Below are 27,831 nucleotides of genomic sequence, written 5' to 3'. Positions count from 1 at the left end.
ACTACCCTAAATATTGAAAGAAATATGTTTCCTTTGGTATGCAAAGCTCCTTAATTGTTCTTTAGCCTTCTACCTTTATTCCATTATATCTTATCGCATGTAGGTATTACAGAAAGAATGCTTTATCAAGTGATTACTAGTCCTAAAACCTCATAAAACTGTAAAAGAAATAATCATATTTAAAATCAAATATATTCCAAATTTTAGTAACAGAAATACTAAAAATTTAAACTCCAAGGTTCCCCTACTATATCATTATATATTTTTTCTTGAATGGTAATACATAAAATTCTAAAACTTAAAATATATTTACATGGGATATCACAGTTTTTTAAAAACTTCTAAATATTAAGTCATTAAAACATCTAAATGTATGACTACAATTTAATAGGATATGAAAAATCCTACCTGTTTGCTTTCTTCCATATCAGATTCACTGCTAAATTCTTCTGTATTTAAATTTTCAAAATCTGATTCTCCAAGTGCAATGGGCACTGTCACAGTGAGGCCTGGGTTGTTTATGAATGACATGTAATCATTTTCATCAATTACATATTTTTCCACACTGCTGCCTGTGCCTACACCACTGGTGGTTCCATTCCCATCTTTAAGGTAATTCAGATCTTTGCTTATTTCAACAGCAGTATGATTGGAAATACAGCTGTCTTTCTTGTTGTTTAGCTCTTCAAGTGCTTTGATTTCCTCTAAAGATTTCTGCTTTCTAACAAAGGCTTTTCGGATGAACTCCTGTATCTTTTTTTTAACATAATCTATGCCTTTCTGAATTCTTGCCACAGCAATCTGGAGATTGTTCATTTCATTATCATCGTCTGTAGCAGCAAGGTTGTCTGAACTAAATGAGCTCAGCAGCAAGGCCAGAAATAGGTTCAATACCTAAAAGATGAGAGAATACAGTTATATAGTAAATACAATCATATCAGAAGTGTTAAATTTGGCAGTGCTAGATTAACAGTTGTACTTGATGATCTCAAAGGCCTTTTCCAATGTAAATGATTCTATGATTCTAAAAAAATCAGTAGAGCAGGTTGTGGATCATAAATAACTTTTTGGGGTTCTGCACATTTTTGCTGGTAAAATGTCAAGATTGCAAGGTCAGGTAAATGACTAAGATACAAACATTCTGAATTCTATTCTATAAAATTTAAATCATGTTAAAAGTATCACTAAAGGAAGAGAATTTTGATAGGAAATTTTGACTGCAAATTTTAGTAATAAAAGAAATTTAAAATAAAAGTGTAAATGGTGCATTCCTTTTATAACACTTATTTCTAAAAAGTTCTCATCAGTTCAATATTTTCCTATTGAAATTTTGCATTTTAACTTGTCAGCTTGAATTTAAAATTTTCTACAAAGGTTTCTTGTACAGTGTTGAGTTAGAAGCTTTTTAACACCTTTTTAAGCCAGATGACAAATCACTCTGGGTTTCATTTTTTTTACACGTAAACAATCCAAAAACTTTGGTACTAAAAACTAAACAGCACCTCTTTTCAGTACTAAAAATTAGCTGCAGCACTCCCATTATGGGATGATGGATTTGATATTTTAGTTTCCTTCTAAATGCTTGTACCCATAGTAAGAGTACTTCAATGAATAGAAATGTATGAAAAAGAGGAAAAGAGAATCTTCATATGTTTGTACCCAAAAATTAACACATTCAGATCAATTGTTTAATTCTAAACAGAAGGATAACAAACATTTTCATTGCCCAGCTGTAAGTCTGCGTCAGAGTTAATGTTAAAAAAATGTTCATCACGTACCACGAGGTTTCCAATCACCATGACCAGCATGAAAACAATAAGGCACATGGTTTGGCCTGCAACCTCCATGCAGTCCCACATGGTTTCTATCCATTCTCCACATAACACTCGGAATACAATCAGGAAAGAGTGGAAAAAGTCATGCATGTGCCAGCGAGGAAGTTCACAGTCACTGGAGATCTTGCAGACACATTCCTTGTAGCTTTTCCCAAACAGCTGCATCCCAACCACAGCGAAAATGAACACAATGATGGCCAGCACCAGGGTCAGATTCCCCAGAGCCCCCACAGAGTTGCCAATAATTTTAATCAGCATGTTTAGGGTTGGCCAAGATTTTGCCAGTTTGAAAACTCGAAGCTGCAAAACAAAAATGCAGATGAACCATTAGTGTATTTAGAAAGTAGAAGCTAGGCCCATGTTGTTTAACAGAGCGTACCAATTTCTGTAGATTAATCTTTTCTTCAGTAGAACCACATTATTATTTTAGTGTAAAGCAGGGAACACAAAGTATTTGCCAAAAATGCATTGTTTTTAATTTCGTTTCAGTGATGCACATATTAAAAAAGTCATAATTTGTATGAAATTTTATTTTACTATTTTTAAATGTCCACTTACAGATGATTCCCAAGCAATTCTTAAAGAAATTTTAGAAGTTTCTACTCTTTTCATCCCCGTCACTACACCCTCTTTGCTGGCTTGGTTCCACATTTCCCTCAGCACCACACTAACACTTCCATGCTTAGATAGAGGCCAATTTTTTAAGCAAAAACTTGATGCAGACATTGCAATGTCCATTCAAATTGTAAACACTTAACTTAAAAATAATATTCATTACCCAAACTATTATGTTATGTGAAGTTGGGTACCATTGCAATTAGTGCTAAATAAGTCACTTCTTCCTGCTATGTGAATTAGGAGATAAGATTTTCGAGTAATGTGGTAACTATTGGTAATAAAGACTTTTAAATCATTAATCTTGTGCCTCTAGTAAACGTATTTATAAACTAGTTTGTGCACAATAGTAATTGCTATTAAAAATAAATTTCTAGTAGAAGCTCAATAATATTTTGATTTAAATGTTATCTCAAAGTCAGCTTGTTACTACTGTTACATGTAATGGAGTGACTAAAAGTTTATTTTTGGTGCCCATTAAAATAAATGTGAAGAGAGTGCTTAAGGTCTTTACAAGTAACACAAAGTAATGCTCACAATATAATGACTAAAAATGATATGATTCTTTTTGCTGGTGACAATGTGTATGTTTTCACACATATTTAGCTTTTGTTATTCTTAATGAGATCAGTGTAAAGATTCACAAAATTCTTAAAAGGCAGTAGTTAGTGTTGCATTGGCAAAGGAAATGAGTTGGATCAATAGGATAATTTAATACTAAAAGGTATCAAACAACTTAAATTTGTACTTACCGTAAATGGCTTGCAAATTAAGCATATATGAAAAATAATGTGAGTCACTGAAGTATGTAATATATATTTACAAAATACGATAATTATTACAGGCACCAGCACTTTCATTTTTTGAGTGAGATATTTGCATGCAAATATTTATTATCAAGGTATTTACCAATCTGAATGACCGAAGAACAGATAATCCTTCAACATTTGCAAGACCAAGCTCCATTAAACTAAGGCTAACGATAATACCATCAAAAATATTCCAGCCTTCTTGGAAATAATAGTAAGGGTCCATGGCAATAATCTTTAGTACCATTTCTGCTGTAAATATTCCAGTGAATACCTGAAACAAAATGTAATGAATTTTTATGAGAAATTTATTTTTTAATCCAATGTGTTCTCTTACCTGTTACTATAAAAGACAACTGATTGCTATCTCCAAATGACATCTAAGTATTTCTAAAGACTGGAAACAAGTAACTAAATCAGGATATATAGTAGGACAGAAGTTTGATAAACATATAAAAAGCTATTGAAGCAGTCAGCAGCTCAGCTTCCTGGTATGTGCTGGACTGTTCATCCAGCAGATGATAATGTGACCTGGTGTTTTAAGTCCTCTTTGATGAGGATAGTTCCAATAAGAAGACTTGACAGCAAGTATTTTCCTAGCTTGTCTAAAAAGATGATAGATTCTAATGTCAGACTGTCTAACTACAGACTCTCGAAAGTCTGTCTTGTAGAGAGGGGAAGTTGAAGTTTCTTGTATGGTGCTTTTTATAAGAATATAGAGGTTTCACACGTAGTTACCATGCTGTGGGACAGCTATTTCCTTTTAGGAAAATGAACTTCAGCATGATAATGTTATTTAAAATATCTCCAAGCACCAAATGTGAAATTATCAATGCATCTTAGTGTTTTTAAGTTCAGAATTTAACTCAACGATTTCTTGCACTGCATAGTGATCTGTGGTTTGTGCAGCACAACAAAAAGTTTGGGATCATACCTTTCTTTTAAAAGTATTTTCACTGTAGTGTAACTGAAAAAAAATCCAAGAGAAAGTCTGATTTTGAATATTTTATCAATTTTGTACAGAATAAAAATATTTTGTGTGATGTTATATCAGTACCATGGTAAAAATAGCATAATCTACCTTAACGTTTGAAAGAAAAAAACCCAGGATAGATGTCAAGAAATCTGGCATTCCAGTGAAGACTGCACTTCCAAACATATTCATTTATTTCATTATAGTAGTTAAAAATATGTATTCATGAAAGATAAAGGCTCCAGTAAAAAAAAAATCACTTTACCTGTGAAATTCATACCATTTCTAAACTGATTATAAAAAGATATTCTGTAATAGATTTAAACAAATACAATACATTTATAAGTTTCTTCTTTCTTTTATATTATTTTCTTTCTTTTATATTTTTACATGAAGGAGTGCATGACAAACTACTTACCAGGTTCCCCACAGAAAGGACACTGCTAAACTGATCTGTCATTGGGTAATGTTCCATGGCCATAAACAAGGTGTTTAAAACAATACAAATAGTTATAGCAAGGTCAACAAATGGATCCATCACAACTAAATTGACGACATGCTTTACTTTTAACCACGGACTCCAGCAATCCCAGATCAAGAAAGTATTTGCAAATCTGTACCAGCAGGGTGGGCATTTCTGTCTGGATTCTTCAAGCTCTGAAATAAAATAGAAAAAAAAATAATATTACAAATGTATCTTCTGGAAGTTTTTGTTTAAAAAATGGAAGAAGATTATATCAATCAAATAAACTGCTCTCGCTAACATGAGATTTCCCTCACCCATGTTTATCCACCTTGAAATGAGGCATTTAATTTATTTAAGATCCTCTACCACCAGTGGACTGTGATTTCCATTCACTAAAGAGTAAAACATCTGAGACAGCTGTCTAAAGGGAGAAATGTGTTCATCTTTCACAGGATAGCAGGGAGAATCTAGACATTTAGTTTAGGTTACTTGACTTGCTTACAACAGATACCTTAATTTCAGATATTAAAAGTCAACATGACTCACTCATTACTGACCTACTATATATAAACAGGACAAGCTTCATAAACGATTCACATTTTTGTGGTATGGAACATGAGAACAGATTTTGATTTGAGATACTAAAAGGGTTATATTTGCTACTACGCTGAACCACTACAATATCAGCTAAATGATTTGGAGTGCATACCTATAATTTCTTTTTTGAATTGATATATTTAATATATTGCACGCCTGTTTTCTTATTTTTAAATTATAATTTAATTTGCTTTGAAATGTCTTGTATAGTTGCAGTGGCTATCGACTGAGCAACAGAACGACATATCTGTATTAGCAAAACAACTGTTAAGCAACTGCTCTCAATTAGAATTTTTGGAAACTATTTTTTCTTCCATTTCACTGTCAATATTGTCAAAGTTACAGAATAATAGTAACTTATTCTAAGTTGATAATAACAAGGATGAATATCTTATGCAATGGGATGTTTGAAGGCAGCATAGAAGGAAGACTGTTGATTGTTCAAGTAAGAAATATTTAGACTACAAAATATGTAAGAAATGTCCACAGCAGTTTTGATTAAATTTCTGCATAGTGGCATCAACCCAAGTTTGAAATTTCCCATTTTTCAGGCATCCCTTAGAGCATAGAGAGAATTCCATCATCATGATGCTTATGGATGATTTTGCTGCAATAGGTGCTTCAGAGTCTTGCTAATAAAGATTTACTGCAAAAATATACACTTTGAAGATAGTGGATTGATTTCTGCCTCTAATATTGCCCTATTTGGGTGGAATTACTGGAAGTTAAAAGCTTTCAAACTACTGAAACAAACAAGTTCTCCAGGTACAAAACGATATGATAAGTAGCTAAAGTTTTCTATAGTATTTATGAACCATAACAAATTCAGTACTGCTGAAGGAATATACAGATTGGATGCTATAATCACATTTCTGAACATGCAACTCAGAATGCTGAAAGGCAGAAAAGGACCAGCCTTGGACAAAAGTGAGCACTCATTCTGGATGCTGAGTTGGCACAGACTCCTTTGCTGCACATAGCAATTCTGAAGTGGTGGAAACCACAGATATGGGGAAGGATGTGAACTATCACGAAAATTTTGTTTACACTGACACTTTTTTTTTCTGGTCAGGAGACTAGAAGGACTAACTATTTAACTGGAGGAAGAATGCAGCACTTTCTAAGGAGATATCCTGTTTACAGAGAGGAAAACCAAGATTTAAAAGGTACCAACAGAGCACACTTGCACTAAAGTAGGAAGACATAAAGATAGATGTTTGTAAGAACAATTTTCTTTAAAAGAAAATAGGTGATGTAAGCCTATTATTTCTGACTACAATTAGTTTGTGATCTGTTTGTTTATCTGAGAGCAAAGGGCTTCAGAACTCACTTTAAAATTATATTTCAATGCTGGCTTAATAACATGGTAAAGTTTCTTGGTAATTTCTTGTCTTTTTAGAATATATGTTGAATCTGCAAGGTTGGTCTGATTATAACACTTGCCACACTTTGCCACTATCCAGTAGACAGATCCTTCAAGCTTATAAAAATACTTTAATGGCATATGTATGGAGAGTGAGCATACTTATTTTCCATTAAAAAAAAAAGTCCCCAAAGTATGCTTTTTCATACAAAAAATATAATTTTTTTTATCTTTGATAAGTATGAAAATTTAAGAAACACTTAAGACACTTTGTGGACATTGGCATGGGTTGATTACCCTCGGGTTTTTTCCCTTTATATTTCTCACTCTAATTTCCTTTTGTCTATCCTTGGATTTAAAGCCTAAGAGAAATGACTTTTCTAACATATCACTGCCTTTATCATGGCAATTCCTGGGTTATCTTAATTGATTTTTCCTGCTGGAAAAAAATACCTATATTTTCTGTTTGAGGCTCTAGCAAACTCCTAGCTACCATTATTTTCTCTCTGTTAGTCCACTCAGTAGAGTAATATTTTGGAAAGTGTCATGAAACATGGTTAAGCATTCAGATTGTGTAAACGACCTTAGAAATGCTCAAAAGCCTTTTGTATCTGATGTTCAGATACTCCACATGTCCAGTTTTACATTTACAAAGGAAATTATGTAAATAATTTCTCTGTACATGTAGTTAGCAGAACTTCAGTGAACTGCCTGTCAGACAAAATGCAAAAATACCTTCCATTGTATTTGTAAGTATGCTGGCTATGCTCATTGCTCTTTGTCTTGCAGCAGACTCTTCCAGCATTTCCATAGAAATTTGGTATGAACTCAGTCTTCTTTTCCTTATCTCTGTTTCTGTAGTGGTGCCCTGTAAATGAAAAACTGAGGAATTAGACCATCCTTTTCAACAACCAATTAACAGTATTTACTGCATAAATATTGTAGTGATAATCAAATCAGCTTTGTGCAATGTGCTGTGCTTTTCACTGAATGTTTCTGTTCTTGTCAGGATTTCTTTTTTTTTTTTTAACTGAGGAATTCAGGAATTTTTACAGTACTACAACTAATCAACTGGAGGACACAATACCAACACAGTGTGGGACCAAAGGTGGTTCACATTTCAATGACTGGCTGAACAAAATTTTTCCTCAGTACCTCCTTGATAGTGATGATAATAATAATAACAATAATAATAATAATAATGATAATAATAATAAGAATAATATGTATGGAAGAACATCTTAGTTTTCAGAAGTCTTAAACTGAGACTAAAATGTTATGTAAATTCAAAGGTACATGGGAATTGTACCTACTTTTCTCATTAAAGGTATGAGAAAAAAGCCTTTGAGAAAATTCAGAGTGATGTTTCTAATAACTATCATGACAATAGTAACCACCTTCTGTTTAATTTTATAGGAGTTTTCCTATACATATTTCCAAGCTATAGCCTTATTTATATATTGAAAATCTCTTTTGCTGAAGTGAAACTATATAAAAACTGTCAAGTTCAATTAATCTTTTTTTCCCTATGTGTTGTTCTCTTGCTGAAAGCAAGAAGAATATAATACTTTACTAAGGCTTAGACATAGGAGGTTGAGGACTTCTTTTTCCTTTATGTTCTCTTATTTAGAAAGTACTACAAATTATTTCTTTAAGAAATTATAAGGAATGCAGAGATGAGGAATAAGAGAAAATTCTGTGCCTGAACCAAAAAGTAATAAATACTGGCTTATTTACAATTACCTCTGGTATAAGCTGACCAGTAGGTGAAGTTAGAGTTGAAGGTCCTCCAACCAAGGAAACCACTCCATTGCAATCCACAGTGCTGTGCATCTTCCCATTTACTGGAAGGGCTGGTATCATTCTAGATGACACACTGCCCTGACTAATGTTACTGTTGCGCCTTTCTCCATGTCGATTTGGAACAAAGAGAGAATCTCTTCTGCTCTCATTGTCTTCAAGAGTGCTGTGTTCATCATCAGCAAAGTCATTTTCAGATCCTACATCCTTTGCATGACCTCTGAAACTGAAAATGCTGGTTTTGCTGTTGCGCCTTGGTGAGAACAGAGAACCACGAATGCTTAACAAAGACTGTAAAAGATTTTAAACAAACCAAACAAAACAGCATTAGAACTAAAGTTGCATGTTCTTGGCTTTTCAAAGAATAGTTATAGTGCTGGAGGAAGGATAGTCACTTCTTTTCTTCTATAGTATTAGTGTGTCCTCTAGGGGAATATGTTCACCAGGGGAAAAATTCTTTAAGGTAATGTAGCAGGACTGAGGAAAAGTTGTGCAGAAGACATAAGCAAGATTGAACAGTTCTGAGTGAAGAAGGTGTATTGAACTGGCATGGACTGTGCTGGACACAGTTTTCAATATCACTATCAAGATTTTGAAAGCACTTGTCTTTTATTCCTTCAATTACGGTACAGAGCTAAGAGTCTTTTACTTCTCTTCTTCATCCCCTGGATTCCTAGGGATAGCAACTAATAATGCTCACCCTCACTCTTTTCTGTTTTATTTGGTAGATGGAGAAGTGATCTTAAGTTTGCCATTGAAATCCTTCTAAACTGATGTAAGGAACTTGACTGACCTCTTCCCAATAGTCTCAATAGTGTGGGAGTAACTAGAAGACAGAGGGGGCAGCTTGGGGAAGCTTTGGAGGTACAGCAGCAGCACTCTTAGGCATAGCTCTCCAGGGGTCAGAGTAGGTTGCACACACCTGCCAGAAGGTATCACTTGGTTATCAAGCAGCTCAAAGCTAGTATTCACCAGGGACACCATTACCTAAAGATATTCTCTTACAAGAGAAAAATAAATCAGTGGTTGTTGGTAATTCATCTTTTAATTACAGTAGAATGAAGTGTTCTTCTCTCTTGCTACATATTTTATTAACAGCATTCATGAATAAATAAAATGAGTACTAATTGTGGAGAAAAGACACCTGGCATGCAGCCTTCTTCAGTTGTGCATTTGTACAAATCTTCACATCTTGATTCATCAAAATCTGGTTTGAAACTATTGTCCCTTTTTCACTATTTCTGTAGGTGGAAAGTCCTCATATGCAATAGCAATGGGTTTGATCCCAGGATAATTAAAGTGAAAGTAAAAACTGTCCTAAATTATATAAACCTATGTTAATACTTTGAAAATCAAGCACTGTATATATACATATATTCACCCATATGCATCTCTGTATATGCATAGTCAGATACATAAATTCACATACATTATGTGTGTGCTGAACTGGTAGAAATACCTATTATAAGGCTGGCAGGTGTTTACCATTACAAGATGTATTTTTTCTGCTCTTCCAGCTATACCAAATTTTAATAGTTTGGACTGAAATTTTCTATGCTGGCTGTCAGCCTCAGGCTGAGTTACTTGAAAATTATCAGCCAAATGATTTTGCTAATCCATTTATGTAAACTTGGCTGGAGAAAAAGTGCTGTTTTGCTTATACTGAAAGATAATTTTATCCAAAAAACCCTACCCTAGCTTCTATGTAATATAACAGTGAATACTGACAAAGCAGTAAACTAATTACTACACCCTTTTTACATTTCCTTGTAAAAATATCTGGCCAACCTACAGTCCTTCAAAAATGACATGCTCACCAGGGTTTCATCTGACTACGAGTGATACCCTTGTTCTTTTAGAGAGTGTTCCCATGGCTGCTATGTTTTATTTGCAGGCCAATCTTTCCAATATGTGTTACCACGGTTTGAGCACAGCTAATTGGATCGGCCCCCTCTGGGATTTGGGAGAAGTAATGTCTGTTCTGCAAGTCCCTGCTGCATTGAGACAAAAGATATAAGCCAAAATGGCTGCAATTTTAACACATGTAGAGACAGAAATATATGCATCTACATGCTATTGGAAAGTAAGGACTGAAAGGAAGGTTTGACTTTTCTGGCAAACTGCATCATTCATCTGCATATGGAATATGGTATCAAAGGACAAAACCTCTTACAGGGGCCAACTGAGCAGATTATCTCCCCTTACCATTCTGCCTGACTGTTTCATGCTCTAGACCCTGTCTCACTAGAAAGATTCTCCATGGCTAACAAAATAAATGAGCTCTTCCTTTACCAATTCTACTGTTTGCAATTCTTTCACTCTTGTGGCACCTAAGTTTTAGTTGCATGCTGTCAACTTTTGCCCCAAAGCTTTGTTACAACTGCAAAAGAAATTATCAAAAGCATCTTTAATTAAAAAGTTATTCCTAACCTTGGTGGTATTCATAGGTAGAAGTCATCTATTGGCTCAGACTACACATTATTATTTTGAAGAGATGCATTTTTGAGTGATTCTTTCTAAAAATGCCATAACTGTGTGTAGCCTTGAAATAAGCAAAGATAGCACAGAATCATTTAGGCTAGAAAAGACCTCCAAGATCATCAACCCCAGCCTTTAAATCATCACCACCTTGTCAACTAAACCATGGCACTGAATGCTACTTCAAATGATGCTGACTCCACCACCTCCCAGGGTAGTCCATCCCATTTTTTTTACAAACCTTTCCATGCAGGAATACCTCCTGAGGTCCAGCCTGAAATTCCCATGGCACATTTTGAGGCTATTTCCTCTTATTCTGTTACTGGTTACCTGGGAGAAAAGCCTGACCTCCACCCGGCCACAATCTTCTTTCAGGGAGTTGTAGGGTGATAAGGTGCCCCCCAAACCTCTTTGTTTCCAGGTTAAACACCCTCAGCTTTCTCAGCTGCTCATGTAACTCACTCTCTAGACCTTCACTAGCCCTTCTCTGGACCTGCTCCAGCACCCCCATATCTGTCTTGTACTGAAGGGACCCAGGACTGGACACAGGATTCAAGGTGCGGCTTCATCAGTGCCAAGAATAGAGGGCATATCCTTAAGTGACAGAAAAGACTCTTTGATTTATGGGAGTAGAGCTTAGAATTTTGGATTAAATGATTTCCAGAGGTCCTTCATAAACTGCTTTTTTCTATGATTCCAATGATTTTCCATCATGGATAATGGATTTCTAATGAAAAAGCACAGTATGACTAAATTGTTACACACACAGGCCCAAAAGATCCTTGTGTAGTTTGGCCTTACTGTGCAGTACTAGTGCTACTTTTCTCATTATCTTCACATTGAAGAAACTAATTAAGGAAAATAATAGAAATTAATGGTAATGTGAGATTTCCTGTGCAGAGTATTTTGATCTTGCAGTATGCTAAAAACCCCACTTATTTGTATAGCATTGGAATGGATCCAGAACAGAGAACATACGGTTCAACAATGCATATATATGAATATTAATCTTTTTTTCTCCAGTCTACTAAACACATCCTCAGAAATACATTTTCAGAAATGTGTTAATTAAGTTTATATATACGTATTCTTGATACATTGTTTTTATCAGTTTGCTAATGGAATGGGTCAAACCATCTCAAACTTTTACTGTGAATGGTACTATCATGGATTTTTCCTTCACTTACCATTTACATAAGTTCCAATATATAAACCTGCTGTAACATCAGTTAAAATAAAAGTAGAGTGGACACACATGACTTAGTAAAATAGAGTGCTGTACCTGGTGAGGAGAAGTGAGCCTTTTTTCATACGTCAGTTGACTTCCTTCTGTGGAGAAGCGGAAACTTTTCCTTCTGATACTGTCTTCTGACTCAGACTTGGGGAACTTATCGATATCTCCTTTGTCCTCTGCTTCAGACATTTCTTTCTGTCTTCTTTTCTTCCTTCTATTTCTTCTTTCTTTAGCACTCTTTGAGCTCAACTTTGATGCTTCTGAAGAGCTTTCCAAGAGTTCTCCTAATCCCCCTACACCACTGAAATCTCTTGAGGCAACTGATGCTGCTGCTACTGCTGCTGTTGTCTGTCAGGTTACAAAGCAAGATATTCTTAGTAGGTCAAAAAAGAGAATAATTTTATAGTCTTTTATCAACTGGTTTTTATTATCACTGTGATAATAATGCTCTTCATACACTCATGAGTGTGTAAGTATACCCAAAAAAATTGTATTGAAGATAAGCTACTGAGTCGTGCAGGTCCTCACTGTTTAGCAGCATGAGCTATTTGGAGCACCAACTTCAGCAGAAAAATAGCTACAGTATTTGTTAAAGAATTGCTGCATGAGACATTTGTCTGAAATAAAGGTAGTCAAAAAAGTGTTACCATAGTGCTTTTTCATGTATTTCAGACCTGTTATTCGATTTTCTCTTGAGAAAAGCCCCACATCATGGTCTAATTCAGCTGATTCCTTCTGTGCTTTTACAGAGAAGCCTAACATTCATCATCTGAGTTAATGTATCAAATTCCAGCTAGTACCTGAAAGCAGTTGAATCCAGCCTTTCCTCACTATCTTCACAGCAAGAACACTCCCTTTACTTTCCTTCTGCCTTTGCTGGTACAAGGCAGAATCTCTAGACACATCTTCAAGCCCTTCCTCTCTCTTCCCATTTTCCCTTCCACGTGTCCCACTGTATCTGCTCTCTAGGTCTTTGTTATAGGTATGCAAAGGTACATTTACTGCCTGTTGGTGCTGTAGCCTGAGAGATGAAAAAAGTTTTGATTTCTTCTCTGATGGAAAGGGGTGAGATGACTTACTGGAGCAGAGTCATCCCAAAACTCAGGATCAGTATCTTTAACTACAGTGGTCAGCCTGTTTGTTTTGGTTCATTAGAGAAAGGTTCTTTTACTCATCAAAAAAAGAAGAATTCAGAGTATGTCCAGTGCTGTTCCTTGAAATCACTGTGGGAGATTGTGATGAAATTCTGTAATGGAAATGTCTTTAGGGAGATGATAAGCTGCTCTTAGCTTACAAAAAAGGGTGGTGTGATAAATGGCAAGAGACTAGGGTTATATAACAAAGATGACTAGTAATTATCCAGCAAAACATATTATATTCACTGCCAAGTATTTCAGGAATGATGACATATCTCTTTATAGCAGGAAAGGATAGTTTGAAGGCACATAGTATGAATTAATGTCTTTCTTTGCTACAATATACAACCCAGGCTATAGAAGTTGACTTGATACAGACTTTTTCTGCTAAATGGAGTATTGAAAGGATTCTGAAGTGTTTATAAAATAAAAAAGCAATACTCAAAGTTTTGTCATGCTGGTTCAGAATATGATCCTTCAAAGACTCTAACAGAAACAAAGGCAGCAGATGCTGAGTCATCACCCATCTACTTCATAATACTAACAGTAAAGGTCAAACAAGTAGAGCAATCCAAAGACCACTGTGATGCCTTAGGTTTGTGGATGAATAGGTTGAGTGTCAAGGGAGTGAAGAGATAAACTAATTTCTGCCTTAGCAACAAATTCAACACTTCAGTGATCCACCTTGTACTCCCTACTTTCTGCTAATGTTTTCACAAACAAAAGAGACCCTGACTGTAATAATGCTTTACTTATAATGAATGTAGTGGTTGCTCATTTAAAAAAACATGACTTTCCAGGGTCTTTATTCAACCTTACTTATTATCTCTGTTTCTTATGCTATTCTGCTTTCTTAGTCAGGATCAGCTTCATTTTTCCCCACTCCCAGATACACAAACATCTAGATTAATCTGCTGATATCTTTTAGTATAATGTGCTTTAGTGCCTTTAAGGCATAAAAATACCAAATTTAAGAAAAACCCAGCACTATACACTTTGCTGACATTCAACCTTTCTAAATTTGAATTTTGCAGGATTCTGCTCTTCCTTTAGTAATTTGGAAGGGATAAAGTGTAATGACTAAAATAAAGATATGCTAATTAGATTTCACAAGTTGTACATAAAGGTTTCTTTTCAAGCAAAAGACAGAGAGTTTGTCTTTTTGTTAGCACTTTAGGGAGTCATTCTAACTTAGTGAAAGTACCTGTAAAGTACTACCAAAAATAGAGTTTCATAGGAGTTTCAAATTTGCTAGCATTTTATAAACACTGTTCTGTTGAAAATGACTAAATGCCACTTGAAAAGCAGTGGAAAATCAGTCCAGAAATTAGACAGATGGCTGACTCACAGATCTGAACTCCTGCATATATTTTTTTTCAGATAAGAAAATCTTTCACATAAGTATCTATTAAAATGTCTTTTTCTCATAAAACTTTAAATAATTTTCTTCTCTTTTCAAAGAAAACAAAGATTACTTTAAATGAATTCTGAAGTAATATCTTTGTTATGAATATTGCTCATCTGGATTTGAATATTGGTTGTCTGTTATAAGAATGCATAAACTTCTGATTTTCTACAGTGTCAGTTAAGATATTTTTAATTATCTTGCTGGATAGAAACCTAGAAGAACACTGATTACATTCATTCTCTCTATTTGATGAATATTTGTGGAAAATTATTAAGTACATCAAGCTTGGCAATTCTAACTCAGATATAAACCAGAAGTAACATCACTAGACTTGGTTCATGCTATTTATAAGATCTGTAACATAAAAGCACCATTCTTTATGACTATTTAAGTCAGGTTTCTAGAATACTCTTATTACAAACATTTTACTTTTACAGTCTTTTGGTGAATGAAATAACATTCTTTTTTGTGCTATTAGCTTGCTTTTTTTACTATTTTGTTAGTTCCTGGTTTTCATTGGCTATTTTCACTTTTATAACTTGCATAGTAAACAAGACCTTTTATTTTCTGTAATTCATTGCACAATTTGTTCATGTTGTTAATCAAAAAAGATGTTTTTCCTTGCCATAAGAACAAGACTGTTCAGAAAGTACAATTTCATCATCACCTGAGCTTCTTCCTGTTGCTTCTTCAGTTGTTCCAGCATTTGCTGAAATTCTGCCTCTTTCTGCTCCGCTTCTTCCATTGTTGCTTGATTCTGTTCTTCATAGGCCATGGCAACCACAGCCAGGATCAGGTTGATCAGATAGAAAGAGCCCAGAAAAATCACCAGAACAAAAAATATCATGTATGTCTTCCCAGCAGCACGCAGTGTCTAGAAAGTAAAAAGCATGTCTATATATTATCCCACAACTTATCTTTTTCAGCTCAGGCAAAAAGAAGCATATATATTATATAATTTTGGATGTCACCAACAGTTTACTATTCATGTCTTAAAAATTTCCTACCAGCTGATAGAGGTTTTCCCAGAAGTCCTGAGTCATTAGCCGAAACAGTGACAAAAAAGCCCAACTGAAGGTGTCAAAACTTGTGTAGCCATAGTTGGGGTTTCTGCCAGCTTTCACACATATATATCCTTCTGGGCATTGCCTATGTAAAAATCAGACAGAAGGCACTTAGTTGTAACTTTTATTCCCTTCCATAAAATATGTATTATCTTTTGGAAGACTGTGCATTATTTTTCAACAGAAAATCCATAAATTAATTTAGAAAAACAAATTCCCAAGAATTGAACTAATTACATAGTAAATGAAAGATATCCTTTTCATCCACTCTCTGGTTGAAATGACTTAAATATTAAAATTCTCCTCTATTACATTTTTCAAATAGAATCTTTATTCCAAATGAATTATTTCCTGGCAGAAATTGCTAAAATGTTGTTAAGGTTACAGACAAATTAAAAAATATTATTAGCTAAATTCAATTGTAATATTAGGGATTTCCTACACAATGCTGATAACATATGTATTTTAATAAACCTCTTCAGTGCTGCCAGTCAGGAATCTAAGTTCAGCTAACAATTCTAGGCTCATAATTTGGCACATGTAAATGACAGAATTTGCCAGAAGTGAAAGAGTTAGGCTTGAAAAAGCAGATTTAATGTTGGACTACGAAGTCACTGCTGTGCTTTCTTAATATTTTCCATGTTCTCTTTCTCACTTTTAACTTTTGTTTCCTTGTACTTTCTTCAACCAGTAAATCACCAAAAGAGACTTAAAAAAATCAGATCTTATAAAACCAACTTCATTTTCCAATCAAGCAGCAAAAAGACTGTTAATAAGTATTTTTTTTAGCCAGAGTGTAAAACATTTTGACTCCAGTAAGAAATTCTCACTTAGTTGCAAAACTCCATAAGTTCTGTAACCCTGCTAAATATGGAGTTGCAAATAGATCTTATGTTACTTCTTTTTCTACAGAGCATAACAGAGAATTTTTGAAAGGGTCTTACCCTGCATCAGAGCTATTACCACAAAGTAGGGCATCTCTTTGTCCTTCCAAAATGTAAAAATGAGCTGTGTAGAAAGCATTAGAAATATATATGAATGGATCAAATAAACCTGAAAGTGCTACAAAGCAAAATAAAAATAAATTATGTTAAATCATAGTGGCTAGCTACTGATCACTTTGTAGCTTGTTTAGGAGCTTTTCTGGTTCTTGTATTTTTTTATTGTATGTATTTGATCTCTGTAAATCAGTGCCTGTAAGCAGCTTTATGTAAGGCAGAAACATAAACCCCTCAATGTTCTTTGTTTGGTCACAAATAATTACATATTTTAGCCACAAATATATTAAAATAGTTATATCAGAAATTCTTACTTTCATCCTCAATGTAATCCTTCCAGTTAAAGGTGCTCACTGTCATGTTAACAAATGTACCGTTTTCATTCATTGTGCTGTTAAAGTAGGAAATAATGTTTATCTCAAAAGTAGAATTGTCTGGAGGCCACTGGAGGCATTTATTCCTCAGGTTGCCCATGAACAGCTGCAGCCCTATCAGTGCAAATACACTCAGACAAAACACAGTCAGGATCATCACATCTGAGAGCTTCTTCACAGACTGAATTAGGGCTCCTACAATAGTCTTCAGGCCTGCAAAGAGAAAAGATCCATAGAATTATCAAAGAGTATCTTTGCCCTTCCCATATTATTAAGAAGCCATGCAGACACTTAAAAATAAATTATTATTTTATTTTTCAAAAGGTAAAGCTTCATGAGCAGCCTCAGAGCTTGTGAAGATGAATGAAAAAAATCCTTTTTATGAATATGCAATGTACATATATTCCAATAAATCAAATATATAATATTCTCAAGCAGGAAACTTTATCAATCATGCTTTCTTAGTACAGATTCGATTTCATTTCCTACTTTTTCTCTACATTAAATATTCTGCCAATAATTCAGTTTCCAGTTAATTCTAAACATGAATCCACAACAGTGCAAAGCAGCGTGAGATAGAGGTGCTAGTAATTTTGAATGAAAAAAATCTTTCGCATTTGATAAATTTTCCTGTGCATCATTTATTTCTTCTTTGGTATCTTCTTTTGTTGTTACTTGCTTATTTTTAAGATTACTGTCAATTTTAAGTGATTAAAAAAAGGAAAAATTTCAAAACCAAGAAAGCCATAGCACTAAGCTTTTGTAATGTAGAGGCAATTTGTCACAATAAAATGCAGAAAAACAAAGCAAAGTAACCCATAGACCTCATATTTCATGTTTCATGCAAGACTCTGTTAAACTCAAAGGCTGATTTTGCAAAAGAAAAGAAGCTAATGCTGAAAAGGCAAAGAATCATAAACTAGGTTAATGATCCATGCCTTTTTTTTTTTTTTTTTTTTTTTTTTTTTGCAATATGAGCAACAAACAGCAAGACTTATGCTCAAAGGAAGTGAATTCAATGGAACGAAAGTCAGCCTCAGTGTTTAACCTTGCTCTCACCTGGAATGACTGATATTGTTTTCAAAGCTCGGAGAACTCTGAATGTTCTCAACGCTGAGACATTGCCCAGGTCCACAAACTCTGTCACATATCTGTAATAGGGGAGTTCACACACAAACACAATGACAGCACACAAATAACAGTTGGAGATACGAGGGGCCTAACACCTTACACCAACTACTTCTTACCTGGAATTACAGAAATAGTTTTCAAAGCTCTCAATACTCTGAAAGTTCGAAGAGCTGAAACATTGCCTAGGTTTACAAATTCTGTTACATACCTGTAGGATTAAATCACAGTTATTCAGAATTGAGGCAGAGCTTATACTAATTATGTGGGTCTTCAAAACCTCTGTGGCAATACTAGCAATCATACTTCCAAATTTACCTGTCTTCTCAATACATTTCGCTTTAATAATTGTTTTCATCAATTTCACTTAAATGTCATTGAAGTGAAACTCACTGATTTGTATTTGAACATCTAGTTAAACTAATTAGCTTGTAATGGGACGGTAACATGAAGTCAAAGGAATGGCTTCATTTCTGGTGAGCAGAAAAATGTAGGACATGAAATTAGTGTCCCTCAGCAGTAATTACACCAGTGGCTGACACTCCATTTCGGCTTCTGCCGTATTTTACTTTGAATACTAAAATACAATGTCCAAACTTCAAAGGTTGCAAAAATTAAATATGATTAAATAAATACATTTATTATAATAATATTTACTACTAATTTCATGCCCAAAAAGCTTAAAAAGTTCTTGAACCACTTACGCCATTAAAATGACGCTGAAGTCAAGCCAGTTCCATGGGTCTCGCAGAAAAGTAAAACCTTCTAAGCAGAAGCCCCTTGCAAGAATTTTGATAAGTGATTCAAAGGTATAAATTCCAGTGAAAGTGTACCTGAAAATCATCAGAGCAGGAATAATGGATTTTTGCATACTTACAGACAGTGCCAATCTTTAGCAAAGATGACTTAAAAGAGAAGAAAAAGTATTTAAAAGTGAAAGGAGTGAATTATTAACTTCCCTTGCCCTAAATATTGTAGTTGCTGTTCAGTCATTGTGGAAATTTGAACCTGATATATATGCTACTCATTTTCTAAAAGGTTGGTTTAATCTCAGTTCTTGTGCTTACAAGTAATTTCTGACTTTAGTATTTATGGATATATTTCAGACTTTTATATGTATATTCTATGGCACTCACAGGGTTGCCTCTTTGTTTGCATTCATAAATCAGGTAGATGTCTAAGCATTACAAAAACTGAAGATTTTTTTTTTATGTTTAAATCAGAGTTTTGTGAAAATCAGTTCTGGATAATAACTATAGTAATGCCTGTATTACATGTTTATTTCATAAATAATCATCAAATATAAGAAAGCATACCCAGACTGTTATTCTGAAAGATGGGGAGCATGATTACCAGCTTACCTGGTGTGGGAACAGCTATTCATTTAACAACATAGAATAGTCAGTTATAACCAGCATAAAATGCAGGCACTTCCTGAGACCCACATGGATCTCTGTGGACCTCTAGAATAAAGGAACTCTACCTACAGACCCTACTGCTCTCCTTTCAGACTCTCAGCAACTCTTACCAGCCATCATCACTGTTAGCTGGGAATGGGTTAATGGCAGTTGTTTCTTAACAGGGCTCAGTTTAAGGTTCATTAATGCAGAGAAATAAGTAAATAAAAACCAGTAATGGCTCTCTGAGAAAAGGAGGGAATGAAAGTAGCAACAAGTGAGTAGAAACAGGTTTTTCATGAGTAGTATAATTTCAAATGAAAAAAGAAGGCTTTGAGGAACATGACCTAGTGGGAGTGTCTCTGCATGCCAGGGGGCTGGAACTGGATGATCTCTAAGATCCCTTCCAACCCAAACCATTCTATGATTCTAAAGTATTTCAGAGGAAAACATTTGTTAAAGAATAAACACACACTTATAACCATGAACAAGAAAGATAAATATTCCTTATTTAGGTCAGGTCTTTGTTACTCTTTCATAGATAAGGCCTTTTTCCCAGCAATTTGAGTTTCTTGTGGTTTGTGGGTTGTTTTCCCTTGTGGCAGGCACTTATGAGGTCAAATCAGTAAGGCATGATAAAAGTCCCACTGTGCTGAGATCATGGATACTCAAGAAAGGTATGGCAACAATTTTACATGCACAAGTTTACATGCATATCTGTAGCTCTTGTCAGATTTACAGCTTAAAATTTCCAAGGACAAGAGCTCCTGTTTCTACTACACAGCAGAAGTTCCGATATTCCTCAGGCATAATTTAAACAAACATGGTGTTACTCTTAAATCATTTAAGTTATTCAGGAGAAAACAGGAAAGATATTAATGATCTCATGGAATCTGATTCTTCCTGACTCTGGACAAGCCCATTCTGGCATTCACATTTTTTAAATACTTCTTGTTTGGACACACACACAAACAAAACAAAGACATAAAAATAAAGAAGTAAAAATGTTTAACTTACTCTACATTCTTTGTCCAGTCTGGAGGGTTACTCATGGTCATAAATACGCAGTTGGTCAAAATAGTGCACATGATAAGCATGCTGAATAATGTAGGTTATAGTTAAGGCACATAGGTCAAAAAAATAGGACAGCTTTATAACACTGAAATAACTTAAAAATATTAAGTGTTTACAAATGTCAACAAATAATGTGACACTAATTAAAGCCTAAAAATAAATCTTTGCATATAATTTTATGTATTTTAAATGGTGTGCCATCTGGCATATTATGGTGCACTTCTGTAAAAAAAAATTCAATACTTTTGTAACTATAGCAGATTTAGGTTTTAAATTAAGTTTAAACATATCTTTAACTCTGTAAATCATGAAATGACTACCCAAATGGAATTACTCATTTAATAGAGGTGGATCATTCTAAAAGATGTTTAGTCAGAGGTTGGTTGTTTAGGCCCGAGGTTTTTTTTTTGAACATGACTGAAATATATTTGAAAACATTCTCCTTTATTCCAAATCTTTTATAGGACACCTTTCCCAATGCTGAAAACACAACGCTGAAAAAAGCTGTTCTTTACCCATGCTCTTTTGTCCTTGCTAAGTGAGTCTAGTTCATGAATAGTACTACTGGTCTTGGTAAAAGTGTGACCTTAGAGATGTTCAAGTGCAATGGTTTGTTACTAATGTGGCCTTAGCTGCAGGGCTTAGTATGGGATCAGGTCTCCTTTCAGATATAAAGCCTGATATTTAAACTCTGACAGATTTAGGTGGTTCAGTAGAGAATTTGCTCAGCAGGGATGAAGATCATACTGCAATTCACATGTGATATTGCTCCTTTTTTAAGTGTGAGCAACATATATTTGTTTAGCATAGTTCATTCCCATGGACACAATTTGTATAGCCACATGAAAAGTATTAGTTCAGTCATTAAGTGTTTTTAAATAGCAACATTTAAATCAACATTAAAAAAAAAAAGGATATGAATGTACCAAAATCTTGATAGCAATTTTTCTGATGGGATTAAAAGGAGTTAACATATACAAGGCAGATGTGGCACTGAACCGGAAAATTGCTTTTCCTTTATTCAATACTATGAAAGTCTGCAAAAAAGAAATACAAAATTAAAATACAATGTTGACTATATATATATCTTCACCTCCTACTAAAAGTTTCCATTTTCCACCTGAGACATACAAGTTCCATTCTACTCTCACGAAAATAACTGATTTCTATTAATACAATGGAGTAAGCCTTCCACAGCCTATTCTCCAATCTGCAAAATTTGCCAGGATGTGGAATGAATTATGATGTAATTAAAATGGGTGGGGATCACACAAAACAATGGCAGGTTATAAATAAAAGCAAAATGGAGGATTTTGCCACCTAAATATTTCAATTTTATTTCGTATGAAGTCTTTGATTAAAGTGGGAGCTTCAAATTTATCAAATACATTCCACCTTGTGAGCAACACAAACAAAACCAAAATAGCAAAAGGACAATTCTAAGTGCCACTTTGTATTTGGAACAAATACTTGACAGAATTATATACACACATATATATAGTGACAAGAAGAAATTGTCATTACAAAACCAACCACAATTTAAAAACAATTTTCCTTTCATTTTCTATTTTATATACTACCAGTATGAATTATATACATCTTCTAAAACATATATCTGGGAAAAAATTAGAATTATTAATATATTGCCAGATGACATAGTTCTGAGCCATGTGAGACAAACATACACCAGAATTTGGCATCCTATCACAACAAATATTTTTTTTAAAAAAATTGCTGGTTTTCCTGTGAACAATGTGCTCTTACTTTCCCTGTATGTAAGCAGAAAAGTTAGCTAGTGATTGTCTTTTAAAATTTGGTCTGATAAACCTATGGCTTGTGTTCAGTTTATTTTGTTTCTGTGGGCAGTCATTGCCTAAGTGCATTGTCTGTGAATGAGGTTTACTTGCATTTTTGGTGCTGCTTGAAATTTCTTCAGGACATAACTATTCTTCATTCCTTTTGCTCTTTGTTGGTGGTAATGGCTCTGCTTTGTGTTAGGATAACAGAGTCTTTGTTATGCTCTCAGCAGAGTGATATAGTATCACTGTTCTCCATGTTGATTTCCATTCTCTGTAAAAACTTGGCTGTGATCACAAAAATTCAGCCCTCTCTGTGGCCTTTGCTGCCTATTTGGACAGTCATCTCGGGCAAGGAAAGCAAACCTCTCCACGGTGGGAAAGAAATAGGTAAAGGACTGTTGGAGTGTTGCTGGTGGCTGGTGCCTTTTCAAAGAATAACATCAAGCTAACACTGAGGGTGGCAGAAAATGGACACACACTCCTTGGCATTTCTCCCTGCCCTACAGTCCTTCACCCAGCTGGAAATGCTAAAAAGATGTTGCCTGTCCCAAGGTCACTGCTGCAGCTGAGCCTGAAGACAGACTAAATTCACATATGATCTCCTCTGCACTGACAAGTCAATGATTAAGGGTAGTTTCTACTATACACCAGAGGAGGAATGACTAACTCTAGTCGATGATTTAAGATGTCCATTTGTTTTCTCTTGAGCATAATTATACTGCTAGGTAATATAAACACAGATGTCACCAGTGACTAAAGATCCTACAGTTTACTAATTGCTCTTATATACTAAGAAATGCATCATTAGTGTGAGTTTTTACACTTTTGTTCCAAAAAATCTGACTACTTTTTCTGATCAATGGAGGTTAGATATGATACTTCAGAACTTCTCAGACTTTCTGAAATCTCACTTGTTCAGACAGCTTTATCCCTTTACTTTTTTATGCAACTTTATTCCTGAAGTTTTGCATCTAGTCCAGAAAAGAGCTTAGTACTGACAATTATACTGTAATTAAGAATTTGCACGGAACTGTTGTTATAACCCAAACCATATAAATTTAAATAGCCCTTGGAAATGCTACTTCTTTGAGCTGTAATTTCTTTACATTTCCTTAAAAATATACATGCTTGTATTATCTACGGCATTGTTTATTTAACTTTGGCAACTGTTAGGTTATGCAATTACATACAGATTCTGCTTTATTTTCTGTTCCTATTACTGAGGCCATAATTTTTAAATCTGTTTTACAAACCAAAGGCAAACACAAATTTAGCCACAAAAGTGAGAGTATTATTTGCATGATTTTTTCTATCAAAGTTTCTTTGGAGTTTAAAGTATTTTATGCCTTGATTTTTTTTTATAGTGGCTCAACATCAAGTTTCTTATCTTGCTGGCAGCCTGGAATGCTTTGAGCTGTCAATAGAGCAACTGTGTCCAGTTCCTTCTCTGTTTCAGAGAGATGGGAAAAGACTGTCCCAAGTACTTCTCCATAAAACACCTTCTGCATTTTTTAATTTAGGGGTGTTATCCACCTCTTCATCTTCCTTCTCTCTCCCTACCCACAATGCTTTGAGGCCTATCAGAATCTGGGAGAACATCTTGATGCTGCTAAAGGAGCACACAGAAATAAACAAGAATATGGTGGAAAACTGGCTCTTACTGTCGCCTGTAATTTCACTAATCAATGCAGGACCTAAGATACTTTTACCTGTTCCCAGGATGGAAAATTTCAGACCCTGGAGGATTTTAAAACAGTCTACAACTAACCCCAGCTATGGAAATATACATGTTTCTTCCTCATCTTTCTCTTAACTTACACCAGTCTACTTCCAATTGTATGCATCATTGCTACAAGACATAAACCCATACAACTCTACTAAAGATCCTGACTTTTAAAAATTCAATCTTTTTATTTGAATGGATCTGTCTGAACTACCTTTTCTATCTTCAAGTCCCTGACTGTGTATGACTCTGCAAATTGGAAGGGAAAATGCACCTTTTTTAGGAGTCTGCATTCTTCATGGAGCACAACTTTTCTACTAATGGTCCCACTGTGTTACAGCCCCACATAACTTAGATACATTGCTTTTATTTTGTAACTCTTTGCTCTGGCCTTTCTGTATGAAAACTCTTCAGAACACCAAAAATGTCTTTTTTTGATTCCTTCCTCAAAAGAGGAAGCTTTTCCATGGTCTGCCAGAGACTTCTAATTGACAGCTCTGCAGTAGACATCTATCATAACAAACCCAAGCACCTCCAGCAATAGTTTGCTTTGTGGTAGTTTCATATGAGCCCACATTTACAGAGTCTTTATATGCTACATATATAGATATACGTGTATTTCATATGTATGTTTGCATATGTTATATAGCTGTACAGAAACAAAGGATATGATTACAGTCCTCTATTTCACTAACTTGAGTAGATGCTACCTTGTTATCTGCAACTATTTCCATTGCAAAACCATGCTTGGAACATCACTTTTGTCATATCCAGTCTTACTATTATATTGAAATCAAGATAATTCATCCTGTGCTCAAGTTCAGGAAAGATCAAGGAAGAAACATCTTCCTTACAGTGAAGTAAATAGTAAGTAACTCAACAGAATTGAAGCAGTCAAAATATGAAAGAGCATAAATCAGTTCTGTTAAATAAATGGATGATTCTGGATATTTAGCAGATTGATAGTTCTAACTATCACATTTTGTGATTAAACTTTTCTAATGTATAATATTATGTGCCATTTTGTTCAAAACATAATTCACTCACTTTTTTATTGATATAATATGGGTCCAGGTCTTCCAAAGGTTCAGATACCATTCCTGGAGGTATGTCACCATAAATAAATGGCAGTGTCTTTCCTGCCTCCAAGTCACTGTTTGGTTTTGGACCATTTTCATCATCATCATCTGTATGTTCTTGTTTGGGCTTTTTAGCTTTTTCTTCTGCACAACGCTTTTCAATAGCTGCGAGAGAATCTCTAGTAAAATAGCGGAAACTTTCAGGTCCGGGTGGTACCAGCAGTGCCTGTGCCATGTTTTCATCCTGCAAATTTAATTACTTTTAGCTTCTTGCATAAGAATGACCTATAAAAGAAAATTAAATAATTTAGGCAAGCTAGATTGTACCAATAGGAAAAACTGAAACATTTGGTCAGAAACTCTTTCCAGGCTTAAATAGAAATAGAAGAAGCATATTTCAAGGCTGAATGGCAGTTAAAAGCAACTGTTTAGAATTTATTTAGATATTTTATAAATTATTTTTCAGTTTTCTCCTGCTGATCCAGAAAAATACAGTTTCTGCCCACACATACTGCTTTGCCTGTGTCCTTGGACACTCCCAGTTAGAGCAAATTGCTGATACAAGTATTTTAACAGTACAGCTATTTTTTTTTAACAGCAAGTATAAATGCATATTCTGTGAGGTACTGCTGAAAATTGTAAACCTACATTCTACCACTTAATAGATTTTATCTTTCCATATTTTTTGAGTATCAGTAATACAAATCCCCAAATGTCAATTCTTTCATTAAACTAAAAGATTTTGCGTAACTGGTGCTGTTTAAATGACAGCAAATGAATTATGGGAGGAACAAGCATAATTCTTTCTTATTGACACTTAACTGTGGTGAAGGCTAATATTAGATATCAGAGCAGCTTGTGTTTATTGATGGTTATCTGTGAATCAAAACCACAGGCCTTTTAAATAAAAGGAAACAGCATGTACAATCAAGGCCATGTAGGAAAAGATGCTGCTTCTGATTCTTTGCAAGGCAAGTGTCATAGTATTATTTCAGACTGAAACTAGTCCAAAACCTAAGACTGGTTCCCTGTGAATGTGTTTAGTACCAGTGGTGGGTGATACTACTTTTTCCTGCTCTCTGCATTGAACTCTCTAGTGTACAGCAGGTCTCTTTATGAAGTCCTGCAGTGCATCAACTGAAAGCACTGTTATTTTATTCTCTTCCAAGTCCTTCTGCAGCAGGATCAGTTATTTAAAGTGATGTACTGTAGAGCACAGTTGAGAGGTTTGAATAGCTGGAGGGAGAGAATGGCAAAATGAAGGCAGATATGGTTAAAGAGTGCTGCCACCAGGGAAGAAATTAAAGCCTTACTTGGTGTCTACTCTGTAAGAGTTTATGGCATACTGTTGTAAAAATTTAAATTATGAGAACCAATTTTAAGAGTGAGTTTCAATGCTTAACTAATGAGCTTTAATTATGTTTTCTGTTACATGAAGCATGTAACCTTTGCTACATTACTTCATGAATGTGCAACATCTGATCCTGGAGATCAGATGTGGAGATGCCACATTTAAATTTGAGACATAATATTCTGATCATTTGCACTCATTCAATAGTCCTTCTCCTAAAGCTTCTTGCCTGTCTGAAGCAGTCTGTAGAAATACACACACACAGACACACAAAGTGGTAGTACTTTGTGTGTAGTAATGATCTTATGAAATAAGATATGTGAAGGCAGAAGGGGATGCTAAAAAGTGCTTGAAAAACCTAGAGTAAAAAACTGGAGGAAAGAAATGAAACAGCATACTCCTAAATCCAAATTACCAATCCAATGACATGGTTAGGGCTCATGTTCCTGTGCCACCTCAAGTCTTTATCTCTGGAGTGGGTTCACAGACAGCATCAGTGTGTATGATCAGCACTGAGGTCACTGAAATAATTTAGTCAGTAGATTATAGCACCAAGCAGATAAGTAATACAAGACCAGAACCAAGATACCTGACCATAAATTCAGAATTAAAATACACTGTACTGTAGACATGAAGAAGAAATTTTCTCTCAAGGAATGTCCTGGAGAACTATGAGTTAATGTAATGTGCAGAATGACAGAGATCTTGGAGTGGCTGGAGATACAGATGCAGTATAAAAGGAAAAATAAATTATAAACCCACCCTGAGTCTCCAGCCCGCAACCTTATCACTTCTATGTTGAAATAGGCTTCTATGTTGAAATTTCTACTACTAGTTTTTTCTTTGTACAAGATGGATGCCTTTGCTAATCCCTTTTTTTAATTAATGTAACTCCCAATTATAAGGATCCTAAACTCAAACTTGTCCCTTCTATTTAGAATTAAAAGCACACTCATTTTCTGGATACAGTCCTTTGATTACTACTTTTGCTCATGCAGGATTAATGAACTAAGAAGATGTCTGAGGTTTCTCTTTGGTCTTTCTGAATAATTCATTTCTTTATTCCTCATTTTGCAGGTCTGTGATTCAGCTTGTCACCCTAGGTGCCTTTTCTATGAAACTAGTCTCAA

At 34.7% G+C, this 27,831-nt stretch overlaps 1 protein-coding gene across 14 annotated transcripts in view; it reads right to left on the bottom strand.

The window, feature by feature from the left end:
• The window catches only part of LOC310911320 (sodium channel protein type 2 subunit alpha), a gene marked incomplete at its 5' end in the record, with an annotated part of 52,403 nt that extends 26,818 nt beyond the window's left edge, over positions 1 to 25,585 (bottom strand). Inside the window, 16 exons of one of the 14 annotated variants that reach the window (XM_083864733.1) lie at positions 409 to 894; positions 1,779 to 2,135; positions 3,360 to 3,533; positions 4,651 to 4,889; positions 7,394 to 7,526; positions 8,396 to 8,749; positions 12,219 to 12,518; positions 15,382 to 15,588; positions 15,722 to 15,863; positions 16,723 to 16,786; positions 17,091 to 17,363; positions 18,398 to 18,489; positions 18,983 to 19,111; positions 20,693 to 20,773; positions 21,650 to 21,786; positions 25,319 to 25,585. In XM_083864733.1, the coding sequence (XP_083720859.1) occupies positions 409 to 894; positions 1,779 to 2,135; positions 3,360 to 3,533; positions 4,651 to 4,889; positions 7,394 to 7,526; positions 8,396 to 8,749; positions 12,219 to 12,518; positions 15,382 to 15,588; positions 15,722 to 15,863; positions 16,723 to 16,786; positions 17,091 to 17,363; positions 18,398 to 18,489; positions 18,983 to 19,111; positions 20,693 to 20,773; positions 21,650 to 21,786; positions 25,319 to 25,585 (3,435 nt within the window). Of the gene's footprint in view, positions 1 to 408; positions 895 to 1,778; positions 2,136 to 3,359; positions 3,534 to 4,650; positions 4,890 to 7,393; positions 7,527 to 8,383; positions 8,750 to 12,218; positions 12,519 to 15,381; positions 15,589 to 15,721; positions 15,864 to 16,722; positions 16,787 to 17,090; positions 17,364 to 18,209; positions 18,302 to 18,397; positions 18,490 to 18,982; positions 19,112 to 20,692; positions 20,774 to 21,649; positions 21,787 to 25,318 lie in introns of all 14 variants that reach the window. The other 13 variants (XM_083864739.1, XM_083864741.1, XM_083864736.1 and 10 more) reach the window with 13 other exon arrangements.
• Positions 25,586 to 27,831: the final 2,246 nt, after the last annotated feature.

The sequence above is a fragment of the Zosterops lateralis genome (assembly GCF_965231275.1).
Source record: "Zosterops lateralis genome assembly, chromosome: 7".
In the NCBI taxonomy this organism is placed as follows: Eukaryota; Metazoa; Chordata; class Aves; order Passeriformes; family Zosteropidae; genus Zosterops; species Zosterops lateralis.
Note: the sequence above shows the minus strand (reverse complement) of the source record. Positions and strands in the feature narration are given on the sequence as shown.